Here is an 18,710-nt window from a genome sequence, read left to right as displayed (position 1 = left end):
AGGCATGTTTATTTTTTTTCCTCAGCCTTTTCATGGCTTAAAAGTGATTCTTTCTCTTCGTGCTAAAGTAATGTGAAACAGCCTTTTCAAACTTATGTCCTTGGGAAATGAATGTTAATTAAAGAATGAACATTAAATAGGAGTTAGGAAATCAAGGCCTTTTTCAGACACAAATATCTGTTGTTCAGATTTTACATTTATGCTCCTTCATGGTGCTTTCATTTCTCTCTCTGAGCAAATCTCCCTCCTTTTTGCTTTCTTTGGTTTTCCCAAGACAAAATCTGTAACATTCGTGCTATTGATGCCTAGAGAGGCTACCTGGACCAGAGGCTGGACAAAGTTAAAGAATAAAGTAGGTATTTATTAAAAGACTTTCAAAGGATACACCTGGGGCAGCACAAGAGCCTGGCAGAGGCTCCACCCAAGATGGACCCAAGATGCACGATGGGTCACGAGTTTTCACACTTTTATAAGTTTTGGTCCATTTACATATTGGGTCTAATTGTCCAATTACAGCTTCAGGTTAGGAATCCCATCCTCCCAGATGGCTCTCCTCAATTCACTGTTGTTTACACTTCTTGGGCCTGAAGCTGCAATGGTGTCCTTGGTTCTCAGGCTGGAAAAGGATGGTTTTGTCCAAGTAAACTGTGAAGAGAACTTACTAAGAATTTATATGAAGTTCAGAGTCGCACACCAATACAGTACAGAATCTGAAAAATATAAAAGCTAAAACTTAAGGCATCACTATTACCTGTACAATTTACCTTGTTTGGTTTTTTGTAAGCTCTGAGAATTATAATTCATGCCAATGAGTAAGAAAATACAGCGAAGCAAGACATACTTAGAAAAACTTGGACTTCCTTTCCTAATTTTTGCATGAAAACAGGTATGCCTTGGACTGGGACTATTGTTTTCCTTCTATTTTTTCCTTTCTGTTGGATTAGAAGTTTCTTGGAAGAAAGTAGTTACAGATTTAGAATATTGGAACCATTTTGAAATGTCCTGGAAAGATATTTCTTGATATAAGACAAAAAGTTCATAGAACTGCCTATACTGAGGTGCATTCTGATTATACCTTGTCCTCATTGACATTAAAGATTACAGGAGAGGATGGGCCTTTCTCCAGTGTCATAATGTACACAGCACATATTGTGGTTGAAAAAGTATTAAAACTAAATGGTTTTGATTTTTTTTCTACTGATAATTTGGATACATCTTGCAAGGTGACACCTGAGTATCAAAATTCGGCAGGCAATATAATGTACCTGGAGCCAAGACACCTGTGTGGTCTCTCTGGCATCCAAAACCGTTTAAACCCATAGTCCTCTACATCTCTTATATGTCTCACTGTTTAATCTGAGAGATCCTACAGCATTTACTTGAAGTCCCCATCCAGACTGAGAAGCTCCCACTTGGTTGGCATGTGCACTTGAGTAGATGTGCATTAAAAAGTAAGAAGGAAGTCCAATGTGAATAATTTCAGGTAAAATCTTTTAACATACAAAGTCTTCCACCATTACCATGGTATTTCCTAGCATGAGCATGATTACACATCTCTCCAGCACTGTGAAAACTTCTAGAGCTAAGAGAAGATGTTGGTATTTTTGTATTTTGTATTTTTGATGTCTGTATTTTTATTTGAACCTGAATCCTCCTTTTCTCCTTTTGTCTCCAACTCTAAATCTTCAGAGCGTCGTCTTGCATATGTTCTGAGATTTGTTTTTTTAAAGTATGTTTTTATCCTTCATTGCACCCCAGAGCCTGGGCCCTGCTCTGACCCTCCCTGCTCACAGGGACACCCAGGGCTGAGGCCCCTCTCAGCTGTGTCTCCTCTGGAGGCTGAACAGCCCCAGCTCCCTCAGCCTTTCCTGCTAAGGGAGATGCTCCAGGCCCTCCATCATCATTGTCACACTCCACTAGACCCACTCCAGGAGCTCCATGTCTCTCTTGTCCTGAGGAGCCCAGAACTGGACACAGCACCCCAGATGTGCCTCCCAGGGCTGAGCAGAGGGGCAGGATCCCCTCCCTGATCTGCTGAGAATGCTCTTCCTGATGCCCCCAGGACACCATTGGCCTTGGCCTCAGGGCACACGATGGCTCACGGACAGTGTGTTGTCCCCCTGGGCGCCCAGGTCCTTCTGTGCAGAGCTGCTTTCCAGCAGATCAGTCCCAGCCTGGACCAGTTCCAGGGGTTTTTCCTCCTTCCTGCATTTGCCTGTGTTGAATTTCAGACAGTTCTTCTCTGCCCATCTCTCCGACCTGTCAAGGTCCCCTGTATTCACAGCACTAATGGTTGCCAGCTCTTCATAGCAATACTTTATTACCCTGAGGCTTCCTCTAAAAGCACTTTATCTCTGGGCTTGGAGGGGGTAAATACATGTCTTATTTTCCTTGTGTCAGACAGTGACGCCTGATTCCAATTTGCTGTCATATGGAAAGGAAGAGTATTTATTTAGTGTTCTGGTGAAACTAATATAGGGCAATGATTATTTTCCTGTGTGAGCAACGTAAGGATACATGATTTAAACAAATGGTGCTCTCAACAGCAATGGGAGAAAGGAACCTGTTTATATTAGATAGTCTCTCAATCAACAGAGAACAGGGGTTTTTCTGCTTGCAGCCTTGGAAGCTGTGTAAGAATAATCCTGAGTGGTGGTTTCTTCTGGGATTTGAAACCAAAAGACAGGAAACTGAGGGATAATATAAACCTCTGCTGGTTTGCATGCCACAGTAATATTAGAGAAAGAAAAGAAATAGAAATAATTGATGGATAGGAACTAAATCTGAGTGAGTAAACTAAATATTCAGAAATAATACTACAGTTCTTAAGAACAGTAAATTCTAATTGATTTTTTTTTCTTTGCTAAGGAAATGTGAATGCATTGTTTGATAAACAGTTTGCAAGTTTTTATTTTTTAAAAGTAACATTTAGTAGCATAAAGGCATTGAAAGATGTAACTTAGATGGAAATAGTAGTTATTGTTGAAATTCTCCACTTGAAATATCTATAGTGATACTGCTGTGAAAAAGAAGCAGCCCCTTGGGAAAGTTTCAGACCAAATCTTGTTAGTTTTATTTTAATTTGGACTAGATGACCTTGAAAGGTCCCTTCCAGCTCCAACTTTTCAATGCTTCTACAATAATTTCCTCCAAAACGTCATCATTTATATAGTTTAGATGCAGGAAAAATTAATGCCAGTGATTTACAATGGAATGGCACCATTCACCTCAGCAGTTAGAATATCCTGACAATCCTAGAACAGGGACAATCAATAACAGAGGACATCTACACTCATCTTCAGAAGTGGGGAAATCTGTTTGCTGAGTTTGGAGGCCTTTTGGCTGTGAGAATTTTTCAGTTTCAGATTGGCTAATGAATCTTTCATATCTACAAAGTTCACACTTCACAAAGCTTTTTTCACAGTCTCTTGCTCATTCTAAAGAACACTACTCCATCATTTCCACTTGAATGATATTTTTCAAGCTTTTTTTTTCTCCCTTGTAATAATAATAGATGCAGTAGAAGTTTCCAAGTTTGTTTTCTTGCCTGCTGTTACCACCAGCAGTGGGAGAGAACATCAGCTGTGGGCATCCCCAGTGACACACCAAATCTTGAATTAACACCTATGTAGCCAGTGAATAATTTGACCACATTAAAACTGAGTTCAGTGAGTCTGAATACTTTTCTGTACCTAGAGACTTTATGGTTTTAACGTTGTTGGTATAAATTCTCTTAGTTGGGTCAGTGTTGCCTGCTATAAATGTCAGGTGTGCAATAGGGTTTCTTTTGTTTCCTGGAGAGTAGAAGAATTACAGCCATAAAATGTTGGTCCAAAATGTTGATTTTGGAATTTGAATTGAAAGAAGGAAAAATAGAAAAAAGTCACGCCTGAAGCTAAAGTTGAAATATAGTTATTGTTCATAAATGCATTAAATTATTTTCCCTGTGTGACAGAAAATGGAAATAGTGCTTTAATTTAAGAAGTTAAGCTTAAATTATTTATAAAGAAGAGATTTAAAAAAAAATACTTTGATTCAAGCTCATCTTTTGTTAGATAGAGGTATTAATTTCACTATTTACTTGGAATTTTTTTTCCTTAGTAATCTAATATAATTTTAAAGGAACCATTCTGTCTCCAATAGGTAACAGAGCCCAGGAATATAGTGTATTTTCCTGTTGGCCCACTCCATTACACAGGCTGATTCCATGTAGTTTTCTAAGGGCTCTTACATATTTCTGATTTTTTTCTTCTTTTTCTTCGGTATTTTTGGAAAGGTCTTGTTCGTAACATGAAGAACATCAACTCAAATAAGCTGTCTGTGTTCTTCCTTTGCTGTTTTTGCTCCCTCTGAGTGTGTAGCTTCTTTTGTTTTATTTTTTCTACTGTGATGGTACTGAATATGTTGCTAAGAACCATAAAGAGCAAACCAAGTAAAACCCTCTGACCTTCTCTATGATCAGAAGAAGTATGTGATGTGTGAGTCAAACGAAGAGAGATGCTGATGTCTAAATTGATATTAAATGTTCAGTTTAACAGATGGGAATATTCAGAAAACATATTCATCATAGTGATCTGGGGGGCTCTTGGATAGCAGTGGTGTGGTAAAAACCCTGCAGGCTGAGGTGTGAGGCTTTTTTTTGGAGCTCCTGGGACTGGCTTTCACCCAGTTTCAGTCTGAAGGCAGCTGAAGGAAGGGCTGTTCTCTCCTGTGACTGGAACAACCTGTCTTCTTAATTTTTTATCAGTTGCTTGTTGTCCCTGACATTGAAACCATTGAGTATTGAACCTGTAGGTGTGCCCTTTATGCTTTTGGAAGAAGGGAGTCCCTGGGTAAACTGCTTATTGCCAAAGATGCTTTTGGGGTAATTCCTCTCCAGCTACAAGGAACTGGCTGCGGACTTCATATCTGTATCCAGATCCAGCTCTCTGGGCTGCCTGAACTGGAAGTCAAGAGAAGGTGAGGTGAAGCAGTGAATCTTGCTTCAGGGACTTGAGAGTACAGTTTTCATAAAGGGACAAAAATAGTAAATTTTGTCCTTGAAACCAAGATCTCAGTAGATGGCAGGGTCTGTGGGGTATGAAATCATGTTTTCTTATTCTCGTGATCTGTACGGACTGAGATTCACTGTATGTCCAACATAAAATAAAGCTCTTATCAGTCTCTACAGCTCCCTGAAAGGAGGTTGAAGCCAGGTGGGGATTGGTCTCTTCTCCCAGGTAACAAGTGATAGAAGAGGAAATGGCCTCAAGTTGTGCCAAAGTAGGTTTGGATTGGATATTAGGAAAAATTTCTACAGTAAAAGGGTGGTGAAACATTGGAACGGACTATACAGGGAAGTGGTGAAGTCACCATCCCTGGAGGGATTTAGCAGATGTGTGGATGTGGCACTTGGGGACATGGCTTAGTGGTGGCCTTGCAGTGCTGGGGGAATGGTTAGAATCTGTGATCCTAAAGGTATTTTCCAACATGCAACACGGAGCTTCATCTTCTACAGGTCACTTATAATCAACTGGTATTATATTAAATGGTCTTCAGTAAAAAAATGCTTACATTTGTAATGAAGTATCTATTAAAAAGAAAATTTATTGTCTTTTAATCTGCACATGGGCATTTTTTGTTTTAGACAGCTTGTGATGATTCAGTCATGCTGGTGAACCCTTGTGCAGTGATCCTGAATCATTACCTGTGAGAGTCCTCTAATGGGCTCCATAATGTAATTGTCTCCTCAGGATGTGCTAAGTGCATAAAGCACATCCCTGTGCTGACTTTAGGAAACAAATTCAGTGTTTTCCCTCTCTGTGTGTTAGAATAAGAAGCTCAGATGTCACCATTAGTAGCGTGTGAGATATTATACGGAAAAAATGCAGTGAAAAATTGTATTTACCTTTTCTATTTAGTTGCCTTCATAAAGGTATCAGGATACTCTGTTTGGAATGTATTTACAGGACTGTATCTTAATTCAGAATATTATTTGGTAATTTTATAGTAGTGTGGTTTTTTACCTAGAAAAGGTGAGAAAATAGGACATTTTAATGCATATTTAATAACACAACAACCTTCCTGCCTCTGAAAAGAAATTCACCCAGGTGAATTTTCTTGTATAACGAAAACAAAATCGTAGCTCCTGCAGCATTATTCTTGGCTCCCAGCAGTTCCAAGGCATGCAAACATCACCATTCCAACTCTGTCCTGCAGCTTAACTGGAAGGATTATGTCACAACATGGTATGTTTGTTTTCCAGCTTTTTGTCTGTTTGTCCATCAAGACGGTTTTGTAGAAGAAGTATCAGTGATTGTTGACTTTGGAGGTAGTGGAAGAAAAAATAATTCTGGAAGAAAGAAAAAAAGCAGACAGTCCCATTGAAGTAACTGTGCTTCTGTCACAGGAGAATGAATACTCCTTTCAACAAATCTATAATTTGCAGAAGTTGCAAAAAGAAAATAGCCATAAGGTGACTGTTAACATACTTCAGTTCATCCTGCCAAGAAAGTTAACTTCATAAAGTCATTAAATCCATGATTACATTTTAAAATATTATTCCCCAGCCATTTCTTCTTAGGTTTTAAAATATAGTTACTGTATATACTACCTTCTTTGTAATGGGAAAAATTGTAAAATACACTTATTTTTCATAAACTCCTAATTATTAACAGAGCTGTTTGCGCTCCTATAGTTAAAATTATTTCAACACTTCCGTTATTTAAACTTCACTTTTAGGGGTTCATAATTCTGCTGTAATAAAAAATATATTCAGACTCTGAGGTCTCAGACATTGTTTGCTGGTATTAGGGAATTTAGTCTGTTTTTCTTAAAAAAGCTGTGTAATTTGAATTATTTGCTATTCTTCAATATCATCCCAAACAAAATATTTTGTAACGTGGTCTTAATAATTTCAAAACTAAAAAAATTAAGAGAAGACAAGTAAGTATTTTGGAACTGCTGCAGTCCCAAATTCTGACTGGCACTGAGGCTTGGAGAAGGGAGATGGTGGGAAATTCTTGCCATAACTGCTCTGTTGCCGTGTGGTAACCTTATGTATGAACAGTTCCTGCAGCATTTCTATCCCCCCCTCATCTGGAGTCACAGACAGTGCTGCTCCCTGAGTGAAACCCCTCTGTGCTCCCTCTGCAGTCAGGGGTGAGGCAACTCCTGATTCCAGAGAGCTGAGAATGGCTTTTCTGGAATGACGAATGCTTGGGTGCTCAGAGATGGATCAGTTCTTTGGCACGGCTTCCTGAAATCCCCCTTCATCACGTAATGACTCAACAGGGCCTTCAGCTCCAGAAATGCAGGAATTGGGGCTTATTGCATATTAATGGCAACTCTGGGACAGTCAAATAAGACAGTTGGTTATAATACTAATTATAGCAAAGCACTCACGTTGTGGTTTGAATGAGTCAATTATGTGTGTGCTAAACTATAAATACATCTTCCCCCAGCCTCGGCTGTGTGGGGCGTAATTTTTATTTAATTGCTTGGATACATATTTACCTGAGCATACCCTGGTTTCCCAGGTAAATAAGTGTACCAATGCATAACTCATTATGGTCTGTTTGAATAAATAATCCATATTTTATAACTGTACAGGAAGTAATTATTTTCGTACTTTGCTTTCTTCAAGCCAAAGAAATTAAATGCTGTGTGTCCATTCCTTAAAATAAAATAGATGCAGAAGTTGAGGCAATATGAGAACGAGAATAAAGTTTTCATTGTTTTGGTAGAAACTGAGAATATTATTCCAGATTTTGATCTTGTGTTTAGCCCAGAATAACTCCATTAAAGTAAACAGTGTTATTCAGGATTTACTTAGATGCAAATGGGACATGAATTCAGCATTTGCTCCTTACTCTCCCTTCCTTCATCACAAGGCTCTTGCAAGCAGCTCACACACAACTTTTACTATAAATGTCATTGTCACATGTTTATAATTTGGAAAAAATAAGGTATTTCAGCTGCACATGGAAATTAACATACCTGAACTTTATGTCTTAGAGAGTCATGGAATGGTTTGGATTGGAAGGGGCCAAGAGATCATCCTTGTGCATGTTTGGGAACTAGGGCATGCTTTCCTTTTGGATTTTTCTGGCATTGTTTTACATGATATTTGGGAAAGCTGTGTTGTGTTATCACCATGCTAAGGTCAGGTTTTCTAACACTTTTAAGCTCAGTGGGGCCAAAGTCAGCCTTGGCATAAATCCATTAGCTGCAATAGATTTACACCAGAGAGGAATATTGGTTCGTTCTTGGTAATTTTTTTTATCCAACTCTTTATATTTTATGTTAGAAACATAAGTATCTTGCGTGCCCTCAAACTAATCAGAATAAGAAACAGTTTTGCTTATGCCAAAACATAGAACTATCGTTTTTCACATTCTTACATTTTTCAAGTAAGATTATGTTACTGTGACTTCTGAATTCCTGAAATCTCTCTGGTCTCGGTGACTGCAAGGGCCAGGAGATGGTTCCAAGGGGAAAATCTGAACCTCTTCATGCAGTATTTTTTGTGTTGTGCATACCAGATACAGTTAATGTTTTGTGTGCATGTGATTAGCATGGAAAAAAATTAATGCAGTCTAGTATTATGATTTATGGACTGAATCTTTTGCCTACTGAACACTTGCCAAAATGAAAATTTCGCCCCCCCCCCCCCCCACCTTTTCCTCTTCTTCGGATATTAGAAACAGCTACTGTTTTTGTTGATCTTTTTAACTTCTGAATAGGCCTATTTCAAGTCATAGCAGCATGGGAGCTCAGATTAATAATATACTTATTCAGCCAGTGATACTGAGTGAAACCATTGCTAGTGTGAGTATGAAGGATAGGATTTCTTTAAATTATTTTCAGGTGCATTCATGCATTTCTAAAGAAGAATATAGAGCTATTTGAACATAAATTAAATTGCCGTGTATTGATTGTGTTACAGGTGTGTATGAATTTTAATATCAAGAATTTTTGAAGGTGTCTCTTCTTTTGATGACTTTTGTGCTATGCCCACTGTCAGTTTTCCATCAGAGGGTTAACAAGGCTAAGGGCAAAAAAACTTGCAATTAAATCTTGCTATTTGGATTATATTTTTTTAATTTAGAAGATAAAGAGTGAAGCATCCCTTCTATCTCAGTCAATACAGCATTATGTTTTATGCTGAAACTTCTTGTCCACAGAGGTGGTGGATTCCCCATCCCTGGAAAAAATCAAGGTCAGACTGGATGGGGCTCTGAGCAACCTGGTCTAGTTGAAGGTCCCTGCTTATTACAGGGGGTTGGACTAGATGACCTTTAAAAATTCCTTCCAGCCCATTCTGTGATTCCATGATGGTGATGGGATTTGCTCCTTTCACCTCACAAGTCAGAGCCCAAGGCTCGTGAGGTGAAAGGTGCAAATCCCATTGACTCCTTTTGCACTTTTGGGTTGAACCTCCTTAGCCCAGTACTTTGAAAAGCATCAGCTGTGCAGATAACCCAGGTTACCAGGTTTCTAACCCTGTTCTGGTTTTGTGTAAAAACCCCAGTTTCCTGCACCTACTGAAAGCTGATGTGCTTAGTCCTTTACAAAGAGACTTTTTTTCTCTTTACAGCACAATTTGAGGTGTTTGGGGCCTCTGTAGGCTCTGCCACAATGGATGTGAGGGCAGTCCATTGCTTCACACTCCTTTGGCCACCTCTTATCAATTTTTGTGTCATTCCTTACTCAATCCCATCTTTATTACTTTCACAGCTGAATGGCCTGTTCTGTTCAATAAGGTTTGAATTCCTTCATTAATAGAGTCGGTATTGCCTATCAATTCATTTTCTTTCTCCCAAATGAAACAAGAGCATTCCTAAAAAAGTTCTTCATGTGAGTGTGGTTTTTACTTATGCTAATTCAAGTAGGGGTAGAGTTTCTTTCAAAAAATACTTAGGTAAGCTGTTTAAAATTAATATTTGTTATTCTAAAAAATTGGGAGAGCGATCAGCCGCCTTTCCACAGTTGCAGATAAAGTGCTATGGCAAGAATTTGGCATTTTTACATTGCCTGAGAGAATTATATGTTCATTTTCTGTGCTAAGAGAAGAAAAAAAAATGGCAGCAGCACTTTTTAAAAGCAATCATTTTAAATATAAACAAAAAAGCTTTTTCTTGAGATTTGTCAAAGGTCTTCCAGGCTTTTCATAAAATTATTATTCATTTCTTGGCAAACAAGACTCGAGTGAGTGACACCTTTGAGAGTCCCAGCTTGTGTTTTAGTGCACAGCTTGTATTTTGCTATGGACAACCAGGCAAAATATTATCTGAATTTATTTAAAACAAAACCCAGTGAATAAAGTTTTTAATACTGAAAAGGCCATCCTAATTTATTCATTTATTTTAGTTGCAGCAAGCAGCTGAAGTTTCTCAGATGAGAGGATCTCGAGTCATCTCTGCTGAAGATCTCCTGTTCTTAATGCGCAAAGATAAGGTACAGTAATAAGGCAGAAATTTCTTATTTTATGTAGTCAGCTGCTTTTGTGTTTTTGAGTGCTTTCTTAACCTATGTAAAGGAATCCATTGTCATGAACACCTTTATTTTAAAAGTATACCTGCTCTGCAATTGTATGTGATTGAGCCTGTTATAATCATTCTGTAATATCTGAAATAATGATTGTTTTTTTCCTGTATCTTAAATTATCAATTGATTTTTTTTCCTCACAAAGCTTTAGGGTAGGTAATATACCTTAGACCTCAAAACAATTTTTCAATAAGATATAAATGTTGATCTCTATACTTTATGTCCCTTTAATTAAAAAACAATCATTCTAATTTCCCCCTGATTATGAAGGGTGTCAATGTGATATTTGGCAATGTGGCCATTATAGTTTTGTTATTTAGACTGTGTATAAATCCTTTTATTTTTATGTTACAATATTTTTCCTGTGTTTTATCCCACTAAAATCTCCAAATTTAGGTATGGCCTTGCTTTCTCTGGATAGTAAGTAGTGCAGCTCAAGGGAAAAAATAATTTTCTCTCCTCAAATTTAATAATGATTAAAAAAATTGTCAACTATTTTTAATTACATTATTTATTATTCCTTTATGTCTTTTTCTTCCTTAGTTTTCCTCTTTCTCTCACCCTTTTCTCTCCTTAGTTTTCCTTTCCTCATTTGACACGTGAAACCTAATGACCAGAACTATTTCAAAATAAAACCTCACTAAAACATGAATATAAATTGCAATTTCTTTATCTGATAAAAGCTGTAAGGCTGTTCTGAAAACAGGGTTGATACGGAGTCAAACGTCATGGAAATATGCATTTCTAGCTTAGAGTTTCCAAAGTAAGCAAGCATTTTAGAGTTCCGTAAAGAAGCCCGATATATGAATTTCTTCCTTCTGAAAGTCAAACTCATTTCTGTCTCACAGCAAAGTACCAAGGAGCTCAAATAAATAATATTTAATATGGATTTGCTACTGTCCCGAGGTACTTTCTACGTATGGATTTTCTGCAGAATTCAAAATGACAAATATTTTAAAGGTTATATTTACTGAATAATGTGCTACATGTTTGTATGTTTGTGTGTTACAAAGTTTATTAAATAAAAAATAACTATGTAATAGTCATTAATGTAAATGTATTTTTTTCTCATAGAAAAAGCTTCGAAGGCTACTTAAATACATGTTTTTTCGAGACTACAAATCTAAAATTGTCAAAGGAATAGAAGAAGATGACCTCCTCGAAGGTAGAAAAAAAGAAATTACTTAATTTGGGAGAGGCTTGATGTCTTGTAAAAGTGCTGAACAGCTCAATGCAAAGTATTAATGTCTTGCTTGATAGTTAGAAACACAAAAATAGCCTCTTTAGAGGAATTTTTCTGAAAATCTCTGCTTTTCCATTTGAAATATGTAAGCATTTGCATGTACCATCCAGATGAACAGTAAGACTTTAATGTCAGAGCTCTGCTGAAATAAGAAGCTGGTGCTGATTAATGGGCTTATTGATTTCAGCATCTGTATTTTAAATGCACCACCTGCAATTGAATGGACATTAATTAAAATATTATCAAAAGGTTTTGATATTGATATTTTTGACATGCTTTTAAAAAAATACCCTTATAATCTTAAGTTGCTGAACACTAATATATGATGTGGGTGGTTTTTTTCAGTGTGGTTTAACATTTTATACTTTAAATCTCTAGTTTAAATAATGGGAAACACTTTTGTTTCTGCATTCCATGAGGAAGTCACAGTTTTTATAGCCAATGCATTTTAAGGAAAAGTGCTTTGAATTAAAAATATATTAATTTATGCCATATAGTTTCCTGGTTTAAAGTTTTGTTTATTTATATTGAAATTAGAACTAACATTTCCGTTGTAAAAAATTAAGTTAAAACTTATCATGGCAAATCTAAACCTTACCATACTGTTATAACATCTAGCAATGTCCATACCCAACTTTCTGTATTACACTTACTTCCTTTCTCAGAGCCTTTTATTATTTTTTCCCATACAATGAATTCCTTGTGTTTGGTTCCTCTGAGCATCCACATTGATGATAGGTAAACATTGTACTTCTTGCGCTGACTTCATCAAGCTGTGGAGAAATTTTTGTCAGCTCATTTGAGATTTAATTTGCCCGTGGCATTTTATTTTCATGTTTCGTGTGTGCAAGCAATCTGGCAGTACAGCTTCTTACCTGGCAGCCTTGGGGTTTTAATACTTTAGCTTTTGTCTCTACTTAAACCAAATAAACAATTCCCTTAAGCCTTTTAGATGTTCATAGAAAGCTTCCTAAATGCAGTTTATCCTGGAATTAAAGAATGCCTTTTCTAGTAGGCTTTGATAATTAAAGCCAATAATTTTATTTTATTAATGAATTTAATGCCTTTGTAGGTGCTCTGCTGTTTAGAACAGCAGAGATCATCTTGCCAGCATTCTCCAGGCATTACTGCAGAGCAATGGTCCATCACCTCTGGAATTGCATCTTAGTGGTCGTGTTAGGGTTTGCTAGAGGCTGTAGGTAATGAGGATGTTCTGCATGTGTTCAGGGAAGAACATTTCCTCAGTGTATTCTGCTATGTGACTCAAGTTCTTTCTACCAAAGAGAGGTTGTTTCCTCTACAGCTGTGTCCCCTGTGGATTCTTTGGTGAGAAGTAATGATATATGGGCAGCGGATTAGTTTTCTCTAGATTATGAAAACCTACTTGGTTATACTAAAAAATACTAAAGATGATGTTTTGCTGTTACTAGAGCAGAGCAGTGACATCAGCTTGTCCAGGTAGCACGGTGAGGGGCACAATAAGAGCAGGCCTTTTCTGCTCAGTGCTGGTTCTAAATCTTGTCACTCTGAGGGACATCAGGTGATGTTTGGAGAAGCCAAATAGGTTAAGTTTGTTGTTCTTTGCTTGTCTTTCTGAAGACAAATTCAGCAGCAATACCACCAACAAGCGGCAGAAGCTGGCCCAGGACTTTCTCAACTCCATTGACCAGACTGGAGAGCTCTTGGCCATGTTTGAGGATGATGAGATTGATGATGTCAAGCAGGAGCGGATGGAGGTAATTCTTTCCTCTTACTGATACCCAGCAGAGAAACTGTGAAACATTTAACACATCATGCTGGTCTGGTGCCTTTTTCATGCTGCACATTAAATCATTGTTAGGTGTTTTTTCTTTTTCCCATATGGTCTAAAAAAATCCTATTTCCATATTTTTCCTATTCCTTCAAATGTTTATTGATATCTAAGTGTACATGCTGAGAAGAAAGATTACAGAAGGGTAGTTATGGATCTTTCTGTCTGCTGTGTATTTGTATTTCCTTCCTGTAGAAAGCAAATTCTATTTGTAAACATTCCATGCACATTTTTCACAACAGTATTTTCCTTTCTCATTATTTATCTTCTTAGCAAATTGTTTCAATAGCATTTGAGGATTCTTCAATATAACACAGTTTACAGATGAAATTAAAATATTCTGTGCAAACATGCTTGAGTATAAACTCTTCTCTCCATCCTTTTGTGTCCTATTTTCTGTACTATGTAGTTATGAAAAATTGTATCTACATTAACAAATGTAGTGCTACATGAATCCCGTAAAGCCAGGTGGGACCAAGAAGCAGTGTAGCTGTGTTAGCATGGAAGTCTGTGTTTTTGACTAATTTTCTGTGGGTGGGCAGGACTACCCTGGTTTTTTGGTTGTCTGGTTCACAGTGAATGCAGAGAAGAGTTCTTCACCCTTCTTCAGGCTCCATTGCTCAATTCTTCCTCATGTTTTCTGTAGGCAACTGGATATCAAGGGCAAAATTGTGTTGGGAGCACACTCACAATTCCAGAGAAGTATTTGAGCCAATTTCCATCCATTTTCAGACATAGTATAGTGGACAGGACTTTTGGAAATTTGATATTTGTAGAGTGATTTTTCAGTGCTGGAAGCTGGGGGCTTTAGTGTGAGTTTCCTTTTAATGCTAAGGAGGCTCATGTGTGTGGAATTTTTTTTGTATTTAATATTTCGCTATTAGGGCTTCATTTCACTTTCAGGATTTCATGGAAAATTCTAAGAAATAATGGAACTTTTATTCTGTGCTAGGTGTAATTCTACTTTCTTCTTAATGGAGCCTCTTTTCAGAACTCTAGCATTCCCAATCTGCTTTATGATTCTTTCTGCCCTGCACTGGAAAGAAATCAAAACCTAATGAGGAACCACTTCTTTCTAAGAATTTGGTTAGGATAAAGTCTCATTTCCCCCCAGCTGAGAATTGGTGCCATCGAACAGTTGTATCCAATTGTTTGTGTTTTGGAAACTGATGATTTCTCCTCTTTAACCTCCTACTTATTTATTTATGCAAATATTGTGTTTTACATAAAGACAGGCAAATCCTTTGAGCTTGTACACACAGAAATAGATAACAGCATTCTTCTGAATGAATGGGTTATGTGCTTGACTTTGCACTCTCTTCTGTTCTTCCAGTATTCTTCAGGTTTAAAAAACTATTCAAGCTGATAAAAGTATAAAGTTCTCTGTTGTAGTCAATGGCAAATCTGAATCTGTGTTTGTCTGTCAAGGATTGTGTGTCTGTAATCAAATATTTGCCTTTCATCTTACTATATGTTTTGGGTTTTATCAATAGACTGTAATCCATTAACTGTAGTGTGTGTGTGTATTATATGTAAGAAGTCATTCTATTGCTTGACTTCATTGCATTTTGTGCACTCTTGATCTGTTTCTATGTTAAAAAAAAAAAAAAAAGAAAATCAAGATCTTATTTTAGAACACATTCATGAATAATATACAGGTATGAAGCCAGTCCTCTCTATTTTCTTTCTTATTAGTCTCTAAAACTAATGACAAAACATGAAAGACTGTTTGAAACATGCTACTCAAAATGTTTAACGTATTTTTGGCTTTGTTTTGTTTGGGATTTTGTTGTCACTTTGAGGTGAGTGGAAAGGAAGCAAAGATAGTAGGAAACTTTTCCTAAAGGAAAAGTTGTTAATGGATGGGCTAATCTCCTGTATCACATTTTCTTTCTTCAGTAGATTGTTTAATCCACACTAAACTCTGGAGGAAATACAATAGACAATTTAACAAGAGTTTTTTAAGGAATTAGTGTACTTAAGTAATGAACTACAATCTAAGGGCACTGTTCCTTTTAGGTATCAATTACCTCAGAAATGTGTGGTTATCTTGGTTTGGACATCCGCAAATTATTTCAGTTCCACTTTGCCTTGGGCCAAAATCATGCTAAGCTGTCCAGAGCAGATGATAAACATATATTTCTGATGTCATTCTGGGCTTAACAGGATATGATTGTTTAGCAGTATGGTTTCGGTTATGATACAAAATGCAAATACTGTTTATACTCATTCCTTCTAAAGCATTTAATAAGATTAGAGCTAAACCTTCATGTAACTGCCTGCAGTGCTTTGAGGTCCATTCCATATCTGCACCACAGAGGAGTCAGGAAAGCTCTCAGCCACTTTGGGATATTATCAAAGGAGAGCAAACAATTTTGCACCTCTATGACTGAAATACAGTCAAATACACCAGCACTGTGTCATATTAAAAGCAAAGGACACTCATCTAGGATTGTCTAAAGAATTTACTGATGTATCCAGTGGTTTTAATTTGAAGCAAAGGGAATGTCTCTGGAACAGTAATACCAGCAATGTGCAAAGGGACATTTGTCCAAGGTGGAATACTCTTAAAATATTCTTTCTACAGGGCAGAAATTAAGAACAGATTTCACACTACTTTGTCATAACACATGATTATTATGTCAATACATTGTGATGATTTTTTATAAAAAACTGCAATAATAGCATTACGTAGAGGCAAACCAGCCAACTGTATTTGCAAAATCAAAACAAAATAAAAACTGGAATAGCACCTCTGTCTCACTTCATAACAGTTACTATCCTGCTCTTCTGGGCAGCAGTAAGGCACCAAGGACATGCTGCTCCTCAGAGTAAGAACATTTATAGATGGAAAAAGTGATTCTCATTCCTGGATGTAACTGAACTGTTCATGGGAAGGAGAGATGGATCATAGAACTGGTCTTCATAATGTGTGCCAGTGTTTTGAGAATAATGCATTGATGGTAATCTACCCTCACTCCTTTTGTATTGCACAGGTTGGGCTGTGGAATAGTGAGAGCTGGTGGTGCTCAGCAATTTGACTTCCCTTCCTTTGCCTGTTCTATGACAGAATCCACAGTAACTGATACCTTGCAAGGGGATGGCAATTTGGCTTTCCTCTGTCTCTTAAAAATCATTTAGAGAGGAGAGGTGGTATTCCTGTGGGATGTGGCTGAAATGGTGGGGCAAAAAGGCCCCTGTTCATTTAAAATATTTGAATTTTTCCTTATTTTGCAGTTTGAGTAGACTTGGAGTTTTAGATGCTTGTGTCCTTATGTTGCTCCTCTGAACCTCTCAGGTTCCTGACCATACTTAAAACAACTGCAGGTTTGGCTGTGATTTTGTGAATGGTAACTTCTGTTCTGCTGCTTTTTTTCTGTGAGAATCACTATGACATTCTCCATGTCATGTCATTAAATCAAGCGTAGCTATTTAAAAACTTCAGTCATCGTCACTGCAAAGCTGACATCTCTCTCATTCTGTGAATACCCATTTTTTAGCATTTGTTTTATAGTTTTAATGCTCTCTCCCCCTCAAGAAAAAAATCTTCCCATCAGAAGTCTGGACTGACACACAAAAGAATTCATAGAGCATCATGCTGTTAGTGCTCTGTTTCACTGCTCTTCCCATAGGATTAAGGGAAACACCATTCATCTGTCACTCTGACTGCGAGTTTAGGGATACATCTCCAACACTCACATGTTACATGGCAATAATTCAGTTGCAGTAGCTACCATAATGCTTTTACAGTACATTGCAATTTTGAATAAACAGTGGAGGGAAAATAACTTCCCCACAAGAAGAGACCACCTTAAAGCAGTCTTGAAGCCAGCAAAATGGTAAAAAACTAAGTTAAATCCCTACTTTCTGATTCTTTTGCAGGGAGATTGGAACTAGATGATCTTTAAGGTTCCTTCCAACACAAACTGTCCTATGATTCTATGATTCTATGATTTAAGGTCTGTTATCCTATGAATTACTGAATTGATATTTAAATATCAATTCAATTGCTGAATTGATATTTAAAAACTTCAGATACTTACTTTTTATTCTAGGAGGCTCACTGTGGATGTCATTTTTTTAGTGCTGCTCACCAGTATTCTTGTCTTAGTGGGAAATCTCTAAAGCTCACAGCAATGCAATGGGCCCTGTGCAAAAGATGATAGATCACATTAAAGTGTAAGTAGAAAATACAATTTTTTAGGTTTTTTTAATTACTCCTGTTTAGTTTTGTCTTTTTTGAGACAGAATTAATTTGTATTTTCACAAGACCCCTGAACACAGCAAACTGCATCTTGAGGTACAAGGAATTGTGCTTTGGGAGTTCACTCTCTTTCAGTCTTAGAAATATGTTGGACTTAGAATAAATTATTAAACTAGGACAGTGACCAAGATGATTCCTTCCTGCTGGAGTATCATCATCAGCTTTTGAGTGATCGCATTTTGACCTGAGCCAGGTCATGTTGTCCCAGACAATGTCCAACTCTGGGGTCCTCAAAAAAGGAAAACAAAGACCTGTTGGAGCAGGTCCAGAGGAGACCATGAAAGATGCTCAGAGGGTTGGAGCACCTTTCCTATGGAGCCAGACTGGGAGAACTGGGGGTGTCCAGCCTGGAGAAGGCTCCAGGGAGACCTTAGAGCCCCTTCTAGAGCTGAAGGGGCTTCAGGAGAGCTGGAGAGGGACTTGGGAAGTGCTGGGAGAAGGGGAAATGGCTCTAAACTAAAGGAGAGTTGATTTAGTTTAGAGTTAAGGAAGAAGCTTTTTACAGTGAGGGTGTGAGGCACTGGCACAGGTTGCCCAGAAACATTCAGTGTGAGGTTGGAAAGGGTTCTGAGCAATCACATCTGCTGGAAAATATCCCTGTGCACTGCAGGGCACAAGGACTAAGTGGTCTTCAAAGGTCCCTTCCAACCCAAAACATTCTATGACTGTAAACGCCTACGTGGCAGCAGAGGACTGGAGCTCTCCCCACCACTTTGGATGTGAGCACTCTCTTAGGAGAACATTAGCATGGACAGAGGTTGCTCTGTGGTGATTGCCCTTGGACACAGGGCATGGACTTGGGGTCTTTTAATAGAGAGAGTGAAAATTGGATGGCATAAATCAGAAGTAAACTGTGAGCTCTTCTT

The 18,710-nt window shown here is 37.6% G+C and overlaps 1 protein-coding gene across 9 annotated transcripts in view; it reads left to right on the top strand.

The window, feature by feature from the left end:
• SUPT3H (SPT3 homolog, SAGA and STAGA complex component) overlaps positions 1 to 18,710 on the top strand; it is a 253,953-nt gene that overhangs the window by 158,146 nt on the left and 77,097 nt on the right. For all 9 annotated transcript variants that reach the window (XM_068183257.1, XM_068183251.1, XM_068183255.1 and 6 more), the window contains 3 exons: positions 10,351 to 10,437; positions 11,602 to 11,692; positions 13,370 to 13,506. In XM_068183257.1, coding sequence (XP_068039358.1) covers positions 10,351 to 10,437; positions 11,602 to 11,692; positions 13,370 to 13,506 — 315 coding nt within the window. The remainder of the gene's footprint in view (positions 1 to 10,350; positions 10,438 to 11,601; positions 11,693 to 13,369; positions 13,507 to 18,710) is intronic.

The sequence above is a fragment of the Anomalospiza imberbis genome, chromosome 3 (assembly GCF_031753505.1).
Source record: "Anomalospiza imberbis isolate Cuckoo-Finch-1a 21T00152 chromosome 3, ASM3175350v1, whole genome shotgun sequence".
Lineage (NCBI taxonomy): Eukaryota > Metazoa > Chordata > Aves > Passeriformes > Viduidae > Anomalospiza > Anomalospiza imberbis.
The sequence above is the reverse complement of the archived record's forward strand: the minus strand, read 5'-3'. Positions and strand labels throughout refer to the sequence as shown.